The sequence below is a fragment of the Mustela erminea genome, chromosome 10, assembly GCF_009829155.1.
Source record: "Mustela erminea isolate mMusErm1 chromosome 10, mMusErm1.Pri, whole genome shotgun sequence".
NCBI classification, from domain to species: domain Eukaryota; kingdom Metazoa; phylum Chordata; class Mammalia; order Carnivora; family Mustelidae; genus Mustela; species Mustela erminea.
In genome coordinates, this window is record NC_045623.1 from 67,483,306 (window position 1) to 67,498,061 (window position 14,756).

The 14,756-nt window shown below is 44.5% G+C and overlaps 2 protein-coding genes across 6 annotated transcripts in view; one reads left to right on the top strand and one right to left on the bottom strand.

Annotated features, from left to right (window-relative positions):
• Nucleotides 1-11,677, top strand: part of ECHDC2 (enoyl-CoA hydratase domain containing 2) — a 32,091-nt gene extending 20,414 nt beyond the window's left edge. Inside the window, exons 4-10 of one of the 5 annotated variants that reach the window (XM_032303644.1) lie at nt 1,171-1,257; nt 2,058-2,147; nt 3,551-3,610; nt 3,824-4,011; nt 8,073-8,123; nt 10,049-10,096; nt 10,958-11,677. In XM_032303644.1, the coding sequence (XP_032159535.1) occupies nt 1,171-1,257; nt 2,058-2,147; nt 3,551-3,610; nt 3,824-4,011; nt 8,073-8,123; nt 10,049-10,096; nt 10,958-11,035 (602 nt within the window). In that variant the 3' untranslated portion in view covers nt 11,036-11,677. Of the gene's footprint in view, nt 1-1,170; nt 1,258-2,054; nt 2,148-3,550; nt 3,611-3,823; nt 4,012-8,072; nt 8,124-10,048; nt 10,097-10,957 lie in introns of all 5 variants that reach the window. The other 4 variants (XM_032303642.1, XM_032303643.1, XM_032303645.1 and 1 more) reach the window with 4 other exon arrangements.
• ZYG11A (zyg-11 family member A, cell cycle regulator) overlaps nt 11,316-14,756 on the bottom strand; it is an 86,309-nt gene continuing 82,868 nt past the window's right edge. The window contains 2 exon segments of the mRNA XM_032303731.1: nt 11,316-11,462; nt 13,927-14,168. Coding sequence (XP_032159622.1) covers nt 11,316-11,462; nt 13,927-14,168 — 389 coding nt within the window.

Consider the following 14,756-nt stretch of genomic DNA (forward strand, 5'->3'; position numbering starts at 1 on the left):
GGGTACTGGGAGGCAAATCTCTGAGTCTTTGCTTTTAATTCTTTCCGGAGTGGGATTGCTGGATCATATAGTAACTCTACATCTAACTTTTTTTTTAAAGATTTTTTAATTTATTCATGGACAGAGAGAGATCACAAGTAGGCAGAGAAGCAGGCAGAGAGAGAGAGAGAGGAGGAAGCAGGCTCCCCGCTGAGCAGAGAGCCCGATGCGGGACTTGAACCCAGGACACTGAGATCATGACCTGAGCTGAAGGCAGAGGCTTAACCCACTGAGCCACCCAGGCATCCCTACATCTAACTTTTTGAGGACGCACCTAAGTGTCTTCCATAGCAGCTGCGTCATTTCCCATTCCCAGCAGCAATGCACCGGGGTCCTCCACACCCCTGCAAGCCCTTGTTTTCTGTTTCTGTTGTTGTTTGTAATCCTAAATGATGTGAGGTTGGTGTCTCCTTGTGGATTCTATTGGCAATTCCCTAATGACCAATGATGTTGAGCATCGTTTCTTGTGCTTATTGACCATCTGTACATATTTTCTTTGCAGAAATGTCTATTCAAGTCCCTTGTCTTTTGTGGTTTTTGTTACTGAGTTCTAGGAGTTCTTAATGTATTCTAGATTATTACCGCTTTATCAGATATGTGATTGATTTGCTAGTATTTTCCTCCATTTGGTGGGTTGTCTTTTCACTTTTAAAAAAAATATATTTTATTTATTTATTTGACAGACAGAGATCACAAGTAGGCAGAGAGGCAGGCAGAGAAAGAGAGGGAAACAGGCTCCCTGCTGAATAGAGAGCCCAATGCAGGGCTCAATCCCAGGACCCTAGGATTGTGACCTGAGCCAAAGGCAGAGGTTTAACCCACTGAGCCACCCAGGTGCCTCTTCTTTTCACTCTCTTGATAGTGTCCTTTGAGGCACAAAAATTTTTCATTCTGATGTCCAAGGTTTTTGTTGTTGTTGTTGCACCTGTCCTTTTTAGACATACAACCCCCCCCCCCCCCCCCCCCCCGCCAACCTTTGCCTCCCTGGCTTCCTGGACCATGCTTTCCTGACGTTTCGCCTTCTTCTCTGGCTGCTTGTCCTCAAGTCTCCTTTGCTGGATCCTCCAACAGCCTGGGATTCAGTAATGGGTCATTTCACAAAGGCTGTCCCCAACCCCTCACCATCCGCAGGTGCAGACCTGAAGGAGCGGGAGCAGATGAGTGAGGCAGAAGTGGGGATCTTTGTCCAGCGGCTCCGAGGCCTGATGAATGAGATTGGTGAGGGTCTTGGAGTGGGTTGGAGGAGGGCGTTCAGGGACCCTCTTGATCCCAGCCCTACCCCTCCTGCCATCCTCTCCCGTCAAGAAAGGACAGTTTCTGTTGTAAGCTCTGTGGAAAGACAGAGGACTCTCCCAGGTGGGATGAGCACATGGAATCCTACAAGGGGGAGGGTAAAAAGGAGGTTCAGAGGGCATTTCTCCCAGAGGGAGCTCTGGCTCTCAGCTTTTGTGTCCTGCTGGTTCTGACCCCTGACCCCTCTACCTTCAGGATTCAAGTCCAGCTACTCCATATGAGTCAGATTTCACCAACCATGCTTTCAGGCTTTGACAATTACTGTTCCTTTTGCCTGGAATTTCTCTCCTGGGCCACCTGAACTTTTTACTTACCCTTTAAGACCACTGGGAAGCCTTCCCTGACCCATTCTCTAAGCTTTGTCAGAGCACTGATCACCCTGGGTCATCATTGCCTGTTCATAGATCTGCCTTCCCCATGTCTATTCAATTCTATGTTCCTAGCACCGAGCAGGGGGCTTGACACACAGAACAGAAAGGCTGGTGGTCCCAGGGAGGCCAACGGTAAAGAGGGCCTGAGTGGGGATCATCTAGCCCATCTCCTCACTCCAGTACCCCAGTTGATTACCCCAGTAAGAAAAACCTACTTCTAAGATAACTGGCAGAGGTACCAGGTAAGGTTCCAAACCTGGGACCAATGAGGCCATAGGCCCTCCCCAGCCTTGAGTCCCTGTGCCGGTCCTTCTAGGGCTTCACAGGCTGAGCCCTTCTTCATCTCCACAGCAGCCTTCCCTGCGCCCACGATTGCAGCTATGGACGGGTTTGCCTTGGGTGGAGGCCTGGAACTTGCCCTGGCCTGTGACCTCCGAGTAGCAGGTACTGGGCAGAAGGAGAGGTGGGATAGGGTGAGAAGGGATGTGTAAGTAAAACAGATTATGTCTGGGGATGCTGCAAAGCTGGCCACTACTCTGAGCTTTCCAAACAGCAGCAAAACTAAAGGCTACGTGGGAGATTGCAGAGTTTGGGTGTAAGCTGGTTCCCCTCCTGGCCCAGCCCTGACTGCTGTAGTGCCTGTCACCTCTCAGAACCAGACCCCCTCATCTCTAGAATGCTTTTGCCAACCCCAGAGCAACTGGCTAGAGGACAGAAGAACAAGAGAGGGGAGACTGGGGACAAAGACAAATTGTTCAACTTTCTAGTTCTCTGCAACCCAATTCTGTGTCATGTTTTGCACAGAGACAGTCACAGGGGCAGCTGGTCACTACTGCCTGGCTACTCACAAACATGCCTGGGCAGGAACACTGCTCTCTGGTTCCCTGGCATCAGCCAAGGTTTGCATTACCCGTTCAGAGCAGTTGGCCTTTGCAGACTGGAGGGAGGGGTGGATATAATTGATCGCCTTTAACCTGACTTAATGGTCAGGTGTACACTTCTAGGAGACAGTTAGAAAAAGTCCAAGCGCTAGGTGGTGCCACTATCTTCTCTTCCCCTCACTGCTTTCTCCTGCCACTCCAGGTAGAACATTTAGAAATATGTACCTCCAGGTACAGAGGTAGCCTGTATCTACATGATGCATTATCAAAGAGAAGGCATCAGGATACCAAGTCAGGTCATGCTCCACCTTGCTTCTCATGTGCCCATGTTTAGGGCAACTACCTTGCAGGGTTTGGTAGATAGCAAGGAGAATGTAAAACCCCGTAGAGGCAGTAGTGGCCGTTCCCTGCAGCCACACTGCATAGTTCAGATGGCCTGTAAGGGAATTCAGGAGATGTGGCTTGAACACAGGGAAATTTCAGCCTGATGAAAAGCCAAGGGGAGTAACTGTGGTGGGAGCAGGAGTCACTGATGCTCTAGCCCAGGCCAGAGGCAAGGGTCCAATGAGACAGAGAATCCCTTAACCCACAAATAGGCACTGGGCACCTTCCAAGAATCCCTTCCTGTTACAAGAACCATTATCTCATTTGATCCTTGGCAGCTCTCTGATGAAGGCAGAAGAGGGGGGACTTTATTTATTTATTTATATCCGTGAATGAGGCTCAGGGTGAGACTTGCCTGGATGGGCACCTCCGCCCCTGGGAGAAGCAGGATGAGGGTCTGAGCCTGCTGACTTCCATGCTAGGGCTCTTCCCAAAGCAGAGTCTGTGGAGAGGTCTGCTGTAGCCACCTCATGAGGGAAGCGGTTGGTGGGTGGGGTGAGCAGAGCTCAGAGGCAGGTGTCTCTTCCCTCTGGGGAATGGCACTGCAGGAGAGCGTGCGTGCTTCACTCTGCTCTGTTTAAGCAGCTTCCTCAGCCGTCATGGGACTGATCGAGACCACCCGAGGGCTCCTCCCTGGAGCAGGTAACTACCTACTGGACCCATCCTTCTCTTACTTAATCCCCACTCTCTCTAGGTTACTTCCCTGCTTTCCTTTTTTGCATTGTGCTCTGGGCTCTGCCCTTCCATCCTAACTCAGAATCTCCTCCTCTGAGAAGTCCTGGTTGACTCCCAAACTGGGCTTCTCTGGGCTCCCACTTCCCATGTGGATTTACTAACCCTGCTCCATCCCGGCAGGAGGGACTCAGAGGCTGCCTCGATGCCTGGGAGTGGCCCTGGCAAAGGAGCTCATCTTCACAGGCCGAAGACTGAGTGGTGCACAGGCCCAAGCCCTGGGGCTGGTGAACCACGCTGTTTCCCAGAATGAGGAGGGCAACGCCGCCTACCATCGGGCACTGGAATTGGCCCAGGAGATCTTGCCCCAGGTGTGGCTATAGCCCAGCACAGGAGGGAGGGCCTGTGTCAGGGGCAGCAGACAGGGGTTGGAGGACACTCACCTCTGGGGAGGCCAGGGCTATGCCCCAAGGGGCCACACAAGACCCACTCATCCAGACTTATATTTAAATTCAGATTACTTAAAAATAAAACATTTAGTTTCCCAGTTACACTTTCCCATTTCAGATGCTAATAGGGACATGTGGCTATTGCCTCCTACATTGGACAGTACTGTAATAAAATGTCCCCCAAACTAAAAAAGCAACATTCTAAGCAGATAAAGAACTACCAGCTTATTTTTTCAACCACACTGCGGGGTGGAGAAATTCCTGAAATACATCATGTAAAACGTTGTGTTAGGACCCAGCGTACGTGTAGCCCTACCAGCTAGCTGCCAAGTCCAGAGTCTGCAGGAGACAGGCCAGGATCTGACTGATGGGTGTCCAAGGACCTGGCAGCCTCTAACTGCGGGCTTCTCCAAGACAGAGAGGGATGTCCCAAGTTTCCATATGAAAGCAGCTTTAAATGGAGCTAGGTCTTATAATTTATAATAAACACTGACTTAGCCCATATGGAGCACGTCCTACTCATCAGACATGATCCTATGTACTTTAAAACGTCTCTCAATTAGCACCCTTGTTGTATTTGTGATGTAACAGACCCAGAAAGATTAAGTGACTTGCTCAATCAATGTCACAAAAAAGTGATTGCAATACCAGAAAAAAAGACAATACTCGTATTTGGGCTTTTATTTTGCATGATACAAAATATAATATAGAAACTGGTATTCTAAAGAGTGCAGAATATTAACCTCAAAATAAATGTCAGATCCATTTCCAACAGAAAGAATTTACAAACATGTTACAAAACAAAGATACGTTTATAAAACCGTTAGCCACATATTAAAAACAGATAAAAGTATTTTAGTTAATCACAAAAAAAGGTATTTTATTTAAGAAAGGAATCTTTCTGTCTCCCTTAAATTTAAATAATCCTTCTTGTCCTAACTTTGAGGTCTTCTTTGACAGTAAGGATTGTAACTTTTAAAAATTAATAGTGAGTTTGGTCTAAAAGAAAGCATTTGTTTTGTCTTTCTTTTTTCTTCATCACATACAAACAGAATCTGATGCTGTTACCTAGACCATTTTAATCTGCCAGGTTTCTACTACACCTGAGCAAAAAGTCTTTAAACCAACATAAAACTCTGAGTGCCTCAAGGAAGTGTGTGGCTGACTTCCCTTCCCAAACTAGGGAAGGGGGAGGGGGCGGACACTAGCAAGACTTGTGGACTATAGGGTTTGTCTTTTTGCATAAATTGAATGCAAGAGGATTCAGGTTTCTGAATATACTGAAACAATGGTATTCTACTAATATAATTACTAGTATTTCAGTACTTAAAAGTAGCTTTATATACCAAGACACTAGCTTACCAAAAATTAGTTGTAAATTCACTAATCCCAATCCTTAATTTCTAGCAGAGTTACTGGGTGCTGAGAATGAGAGGGTTCCTGGATGGGGTGAGTGTTGGGGATGGTGTGGTAGTTGGCTGTTCTCTAGAGGATAAACCACCAAGACTAGGGAGTCAACGGTAGATATATCCACACATTCAGGGAAAAAAATGTATGTTTTCAGCATATACACATGGACCTTATCTATATAGTTTTTACTTTTCTTTGGTGAGAAATCCATTTATTAGTTAGTTATCTTTGCTGACAAGCAAAACAGAAGAGTAAAGGCATAAGGTAAAAATCAAAAATAGGGTCGAGCACCTGGGTGGCTCAGCGGATTAAGCACCTGCCTTTGGCTCAGGTCATGATCCCAGGGTTCTGGAATTGAGTCCCACACTGCACTCCCTGCTCCACAGGGAGTATGCTTCTCCCTCTGCCCTCTGCCACACCCACCCCAAGCACTCATGTTCACTCTTTCTCAAATAAATAAAATCTTTAAAAAAAAAAAAAAGAAAAGAAAAAAGTAGGGTGACCCAGGTGACCCTGTCATCCCAAGGCTGTCCCAGTTAAAAGTGCAAGTCCCACATCCCGATAACTATCAGTCCTTGGCAGACCAGGTTAGGTGGTCACCAAAACAGCTTTCAACTCCCCAGTTTCTCTCCCCAGAGATGACTACTGGCTTCTGTTTTGTTTTTATTTTTAATTTATTGGTTTTTTTTTTTTTTTTTTTTTTGAGATGGCCACTCTTAACTTACACACACTTCCAGAAATTTTCATTGTATATATAAGAATATATATTATGCACATATACTCACATATTTAAATAACTCTGAACTCCTTTTAAGATGGTTTGGAGGGACAAAGAACACACGTTTAGAGGCTAATCCAGTTCTAAGAGACATTAAAAATATGAAATTAAAATATGCATAGTAAGGATTCAAGCAGTATGGAAAAGTATAAAACAAAAAGTGAAGTTCTCCACTCTCCTGACTCTTCTCCCCAAAGGAGTATCACGCCAACATTTTTTACACAAACGGGATAATGATATACATACTTAGTATGCATCTTGATTTTTTTTTCACCCAATATTTTGGAGTTTCCCATTTCAGCACATACTTACCGACCTCATTCTTTGAAATGCACACTTTTTCATTCACAGTACAGATGTGCCATCATTATGTAACCAGTACTCTAATAATGAACATTTATGTTGCTTTGTGTTACCATAAAATAGCTGGAGTATATAACTGAACATCTTCACATACTTACAGTCCATCTGTAAGGTAGATTCCTACATGGAATTGCAACATCAGGGTACAAACATCCATCTAATAACATTTGCCAGTTCTTATCAAGCTGCCTTCAGAAGCACTGTACCAATTTATTAATAATGTATGCAAATACCTATTTCCTGAATCTCAGCAAATAATAGCATTTTACGATTTACCTACACTTAGTCTTAGGTGAAAAGGGGCACCTCATGGTTTTGAACTGCATTTCTTTAAGAGTAAAACTGAGTAATCCTTGTGTTTATATTCCTTTTCTGTGAATTATCCTTATGAATATTTGTTAAAAAATTATGCCAGGTCTTTGTAAATCAAGGACATTTGCTGGTCACAAGTATCACAAATACATCTGCTTTTGACTTCTGTCTTATTTATGGTATTTTTCCCAATATGAGGTCATTCATATTTATGTAGCTAGCTTTTTCATTTGTGGCTTCTCTGTTAACAGACTTTAAAAATCTTTTTCTGATTGTTGTACTTACAAAAACCTCAAATAACACAATACAAGCAATAGAGGAAGTAAATGCAGTCTTTGCCTGGAAGTGAGGCTGGGGATGGAGGGCCAAGCCTGGAGAGGCACAAGTTGATTAGAAGCAAGAGCAATGAGGCAAAGGTGGCCACTCTTTGATGTGCTTGCTTCTAAGTGGCTGTATAAAATGCCCTCTTGGGATCTCAACCCAGGCTGGTCTGACTCCAAAAGCCCAAGATCCTCATCTTGACCTTTAGTTTACTCTGCTGGTATGAAACCTTCTTGCAGAGGAGGCTTGCATCTGCCAAGATGAGAGGGGTAGGGGAATGGAGCAACAGTGGGAAAGGTGACTGGAAATCAAATCCAAGCTTCACCACTCTTTGGACAAACATGGCCAAGTGTTTCACCTTCCTGAGCCTCAGTTAAAGATGGCACCATCCTTGAAGGGTGGGTAGCACCATTAGACAAGTCTGTGGGTAGGAAAACATTTTGTTAAGTTGTAGCATGTTATACACACTGGTGGGATGGATTAAATGACAAGAATTTGAGATAGTCAGAATTGGGAGGCTCAGGGATCAGTTAGGCTTCCTTCATTATAGATAAGAATATCAATATGGTGGCTAACTGAACATTAAAAGAAAAAGAATATCAACTGAGAAGTAGTAAGTACTAACACCAACAAAATGTCAGTAACAGTCAGTAGAAGAGCAGAAAAGTGACTCAGACTGATCTCCCTGTTGATGACTCTCCCCACCATGAAGCTATGTCCCTCTCTTCGAAACCCCTCTTCCCACCAACTGTTAGCACCAATTCCCTCAACCTAGCCTTTTCTCTTTTCTTTTCCCTAGGCACCCATTGCTGTGCGGCTGGGCAAAGTAGCCATTGATAGAGGAATGGAGGTAAGTAGGTTCTGGGTCAGGATTTGGATTCACTAAAGTCAGTGGGGTGGCTGGGAGGCAATGCTTGCATGCCAGTGCAGACTAAGAATACAGCTGGAAAAAACTCAAACTGGACTCTTCTAAGAGACATTGAGTCTGACCTCTCCCTCTGCCTCAGTTTACCCACCCATGAAATGTAGAGTTCGGCCAGGTGACATTCTGAATTACATTTTATCTTCATCTCTCTCCATTAGATAGAAGGTAATTGAAGTCCAGAAAGGGTAAAAGACCTGTCTAGGGTCACAGAGCAAGTGAATAAATAGAATACAGCTCTTGTGTGGCTCCTCGGCCATGTTCTTGGGTTTGTGCTAGTGGTAAGGTGGCCTCATGGATAGGACTCAGGGTGGTGTCTTAGACGCAAGATAATTCATCCTTAAAACAACTTACTCGTCAACTCACTCATTACACAGTGAATCTAGACCTGAGCTGAGAACTGGGACAAAGAGATCAGTTAAATATGGAACTGTCTCCAAGGTGGGAAGAGAGGACAGATACATACAGAATCACTAATACAAGGTTAAGGATACCAAGCAGAGTTGCCTGGGTGGCTGCGTCAATAAGGCATGCAACTCTTGGGGTGCGTGGGTGGCTCAGTGGGTTAAAGCCTCTCTGCCTTCAGCTCGGGTCATGATCCCAGAGTCCTCAGCTCAAGCCCAGCATCGGGCTCTCTGCTCGGCAGGGAGCCTGCTTCCTCCGCTCTCTCTCTCTGCCTGCCTCTCTGCCTACTTGTGATCTCTATCTGTCAAATAAATAAATCTTAAAAAAAAAAAAGGTATATAACTCTTAATCTTGGGGTCAAGCCCCACATGGGTGAAGAGGTTACTTAAAAGAAGGTTAACTTGTCTTATCAAGCAGACACCCTGAAGGGGTGAGAGCTGTGATATTACTGATGTGGCTAGTGGCTACTACTGGGTATTGTTGGGTTAAAGAGGTTTTGTAGATTTGGGCCTTGGGAAGGATGAGGGTTCAAGAAAAAGAGAAAGGTATGAGCAAAAGCACAGAGGTATATAAGTAAGCAACCTGACTGAACAGGAGTGAGGAATGAGTCAAACTACACAGCACAGAGATTGGCACAAAGGCTCTGGTGCTAGCCTGGCCTGGGTTCAAAGACCTGCTTTTCTATATACTGTTGTGACCTTTACTTTCTTCTTTTTTTTTTTTTTTTCTTTTTAAAGATCTTATTTATTTGAAAGAGTGAGGGAGAGCATGAGAGGGGAGGTCAGAGGGAGAAGCAGACTCCCCATGGAGCCTGGGAGCCTGATGTGGGACTTGATCCCAGGACTCCAGGATCATGACCTGAGCCGAAGGCAGCCGCCTAACCAACTGAGCCACCTAGGTGCCCCTGACCTTTACTTTCTATGCATGATTTCTCAGCTGTATAGTAGCAATAACAGTGGAATTTATACACATATGGTGATTCTCGTAGAACAGTGCTTTTAAGTGGTAGTAACAGTAAGCATCAGGCAGTAGACGCTGGAAAGTTGTCAGAGCCTAGGATGTTACTCCCCAGGGCAACGAAAGCCTGTGAAATTTCCTTTCCAGGAGGGACAGGAGGGACAGGAGGCAGGGTACGCAGCCAGATGTGAAGACGTAACTCTGGTTGTTGCAAACACAGCTCACACTTACCCTTCTCCTTAGCTCTCCAGGCCAAGTGCCATCCTCCCCAGCCCTTTGTCCCAAAGTTGTTTTATCTCTGTTACAAATGGTATTCCCTCTCCAGGTAGGAAATTCCTGATCATAATCATCTCTGTTCACAGGGACTAGCCTACAATAAGCTCAATAATACTTCGCTGGAGGAATCCATGAACAGTAGGGAATGGGGGTGCAGGCAGTAGGATAGTTGGCACTAAGGTCAGGCTGATCTAGGCACCACTTCTTTCTCACAGGTGGATATCGCATCAGGGATGGCCATTGAAGGCATATGCTATGCCCAGGTACGTACGTAACTGCTGCCAGTCTGCACATACTTCCAAGCCGAGGCCAGGCCAGAGTGGGGAGCCTTGTACAATATGTGACCAATTTAATGGTTCCTCCCAACTTGAAAAGTTAGACTCTGGACCACTGCCTCTTACAATCAGCCTGGGACAGTCCTAGGGAAACCACACTGCTTCTCTCTGGCCATCCAATACACTCTGGATGGCCTGTTTCCTAGGCCATCCAATATACTCTGCCCCCAGAATCGCAGAGCACACAGGCAGGTACCTGACAAACCACCACTTCCACTCTCTGTACTAGTGGTTGCTGCAGAGGCGAGGCTGGAGTCAGGATGTCAAGGCCTTGGTTATAACCTGCAGGCTGTGTGTGTTCAGTGGGGGTGAGGGAGGAAGGGGTGGTGGGAGTGGGGGTGGTGACCTGTGGCTTACTTAGCCTTGGATTCCTGGGTGAGTCAAAAATACAATCTCCAGGTTAACAAATATCCAGAATGCTCTTAAACAAAAAGTCCTAGAACTTGCAGAACTCAAAGCTAGATTTCTTACTGAAAAACTTAACTGTTTTTCTCTACTAAATAGCTGCATGTCAGATGGCTGCAGGCGATCAGAGCTCTCTAGAGGCATGTAAGCAGTGGGCAAGAGACTAATAGGATAGGCCACAGATGCTAGAGATGTAGCCTACATTCCCTAGGAGACCAAGGAGCCACTGAGGCATTACCTCAGAGGATAATTTTCATTGTCCAAGAGATAATGGAAGGAATTGGGACTCTGACCTTGTCATGGGGTAGACAAGTTTGAGCAAGTCTTTACTGGCCTCTCTGTTCCTGCAGCTCCACCCAAAATTAATACTGTGTCTTGTTTCAGAACATCCCCACCCAGGACCGCCTGGAGGGCATGGCAGCCTTCAGGGAGAAGCGACCCCCCAGATTTGTTGGCAAGTGACTCCCATTTAACTATAAATATGGGAGATGCCTGCCTTCCAGGACAGGATCCAGAAGGAAAATTTGCAGGGTGACTGTTCATCATTTCACCTCTTCGGGCTTCAGTCTCCTCACAAGGACAAGGATAGATATAAAACAACTGGAATGGTGTTTCATACCAAGGTACTGCCCATGCTACCTACAGTTGCCTTCATAATTCCTCATCCTGACTAGATAATCGCTGGGGTCAAGTTGGCTTTGGAGCCTATCTTTCCCTCCCTATGCAAATGGCAATTTAAGGATTAAAACAGACCACTCGGGGCCTTTTTCTTGTTGGCTTTCAGGCCTGCCCTCTGGCTCTCAGTTATTAGGTGCTCACCAGAGATGGCAAAAGGTTCTAAGAAGCCTCCAAGTTTCTTCCTCTGTACAATAGAGATACTACACAAACCCTGGCAGTAGCCGAACAGGCGTCAGGAATCAGACTGCCATTCATTAAGTGCCTCAGCTGCCTTATCTGCAAAATAAAAATGCTGTGAGGAGGAAAGAAAGAAGAAAGGAAAGAAAGGAAGGGAGGGAGGGAGGGAAGGGGAAAGAAAAGAAAAAAGAAAAGAGTGCTTGTGAAAGTGAACTGTGCCTCATGTTCAATAAACGGAATTATTATTAATGTACAGTGTTCTTATGAGAACCAAATGAAATTATCACTGGGAAAACCTTTTGTGAACTATACAGAGTGCCAGGCAGTCTTTGATGGCTGTGGTACATATAGCCTTCAGGAGCACTGAAAAGCGAGCAGTTAAGTCTGGGGGAGAGAATAGAGGGTCAGGAAATGGGCAGGTAACAGTGGAGTGAAGCATGAAGGTTCAACAGGCATTGTGGAAAGGAGTGGAAAGGCTGAGGGGAACAGCAAGAGTGAAGGTGAGTGGGAGGATAACACACTTAGAAATGATGGAGGCTAATAAACACATGCACACTAGCTAGCCTTCCTGTTGAACCAAGGTAGGAGAAGAGAAGGCTGCATCTTAAGCTTTGGCCTTACGGTCATTTTTTAATTCATCTGAGCTTCCCCAGCCTAGGCCTGGCCTAGAGACACTAAGCCAAGGGCACAGATATATATCAGTTAACATTGTTGTTATGCTGCTAAATACAAGTGTGCCCAACCCTGTGTTCCTGGAAGAAGAGTAACACAGAAGAGCCCAGGTCATAAAATCAGAACGAACTATATTAGCTGGAACTATGTTCTGGGTGTAACCACTCTGGAAAGTAACCACCTCACTGAACATCCTTTTTCTCATCTGTTAAATGGGGAGAATACAATTTATCTATCCCAGAGGATTGCTGTGAGTGAAATAAAACTTGGAGGGATGCCTAAACAGGCACTAATTCCTACATCATCCTCACATTAGCAAGAGCTAGTATCTGGTAACAGAATGTTCTAAAGTACTAGAACCCAGCTCAGGAAATGAAGACAGCCTTTTGGGATTAAGCAGAACAGAGAATAAGAGAAAATACAATGCAGTGTCAGAACTGTAGGAAGAAACAGGATGCTGGTGAGCAAGAATTTGGAATATGATTCAGAATAAGGATAAGCTTCATTTGATTCCAAAAGATGGTATACAGTACTCCAGTTAAGAGTCCAGTCAGCTAAAAGCACAAATACCTAGTATGAAAATATGCTACTCTTCATAAAGGAATTTACTTTTGTTTTTTGGACAGATGAATGGTAAGACCCATTTCATTAGCTGTCAGTAATAAGGAAGGAATTCATACTCTGTTCCACAGAGGTTTGCAAAGGACAAAAACAGAAGCTTCTGGTAGTGTGCACTACAGCTGAGGTTGGTTCTTAAAAGCCCCTATTTTTCTTGCTTCCATGCTAGGCAAGAGCACTCTTGAAATCTATAGCAAAATATTTTTTTTGGCTTCCTCTTCCTCTTGGATTGGTCACAGTCCCACAATATCAAAACTTGACAGGATCAAGATTTACAGTCCCCATACAGTCTTCACCTAAACACTCTACTAGAACTCCTAAGTTCTACTCTTTTCCACCACCACACCCACTTAGACAGAATGTCCCGTTCATTCAATCGAATGTGTCAAGTTGGAGGAAGAAAGGCCAGAGGCAGAATATCCAAAATTGGTTAAAAAAAAAAAATTTTTTTTTTCTTCCCTCTACCCCCATAAGTGGAAGATACTTTGGTATTTATTTTATTTTATTATTATTTTTTTAATTTGACAGAGAGAGACACATCGAAGGGAGGGAACATAAACAAGGGGAGAGGGAGAGGGAGAAGCAGGCTTCCTGCAGAGCCGAGAGCGGGATGCGGGGCTTGATCCCAGGACCTTGGGATCATGACCTGAGCCAAAGGCAAATGTTTAGCAACTGAGTCATACCCAGGCACCCTGGGTATTTATTTAAAAAACAAAAAACAAAAAACAAAAAACACAACCCCCCCCCCCCCCGCCCCCTGCTCCTTTGTCCTCCCCTCCAATGGAAATTCTGCCTCCAGTAAGCATGTATTAACTTTTTTACATACTTCTTTTCTCTTAGCCTCACGTAAGTAGGAATAGTAACTCAGGATACTCTTTTAAACATGAAATTTAACATAAATACTAAGGTATCCCCATAGGTCTTTCTTTTCCCCTTCCTCTGACAAATTCCCAGATTTAAGAAACTGGCCAGGGTTAGGAAAAGTAACTGGCAGTGCTGTTGCAACACAAGCTCACAGATCTTCCCACAGAGTCCAAGACTTGACTTTTCAAAACTACTGAAGGGGTGTTCGCAGAATGATTCCAACTTGATTTGGGATTGCGGCTGTCATTCAAATCCAACCTTTCTGTAGTCTACAGAAAATCAACAATAAAAGGCCAGTGAGGCAGCCAACCCACAAACTCCAATGACAACTGGTTCCAACATACAATTGCTGGCAAGGCAGAAGTCCTGACAATGAGAACAGAGAGCACCTCTGAAGCCCCACAGGTTAAGAAGGGCATTCAACACAGAGGAGGGGGTCTCTGATAGTTCATGAAATGCATTCTGAAGTCATCTAGAATGGAGGTTGCAATCTGCTGTGTTTGGGGGTCTGCCTCACTGTGCTCCTGGATGTCACACAAAAGCTGCAATCCTTCTTCTTCAACTAACATTTTGCAGTATTTGCTGGCTGAAAGAAAATCAAACAAAGAAACTTGGTGGACAAACTGGCATTTTAAATATTCCCAAGTCACCACATTCACCTTTTTGAAAAAGGGGTACCAAGGATTAAGCCCCCAACATAAGAATTAACAGATAAAATTAGTCAATTCAAAAGGAATATGTCAAAACTTAAATAATGCTTGACTTGTGTAGTGCAGTAACAAATGATTATTTTAGTATGTTTACTTCCAGATGACTCTAAGCTTCAAAATCTCTAATCCTAGCTAAAAGAATAAGAACTTCATTTTATTACATGTATTATAAACATGTCAAGTTCATACATTATGTCTAGCTAGATAACTTGAAAACACTAGATGCTGGATAAAATGTAACAAAAAATTTAAATGCATATTCATGTGTACAAAGTAAAGGATTTGTTCAGGAGCCAGATACAAAGAGCAGAGAACACCTAAGCTCATGTAACTACTAGAGTTATTCTGGGTAAGCCTCACTGGATTCTCAAAATCCAAGAATTTATGTCTTAATTTATGAAGTTAGAAGCAATATGTATATAATAAAATATATTTCAGTGCTTAAAGCTGGTCCCTCAAAAGAC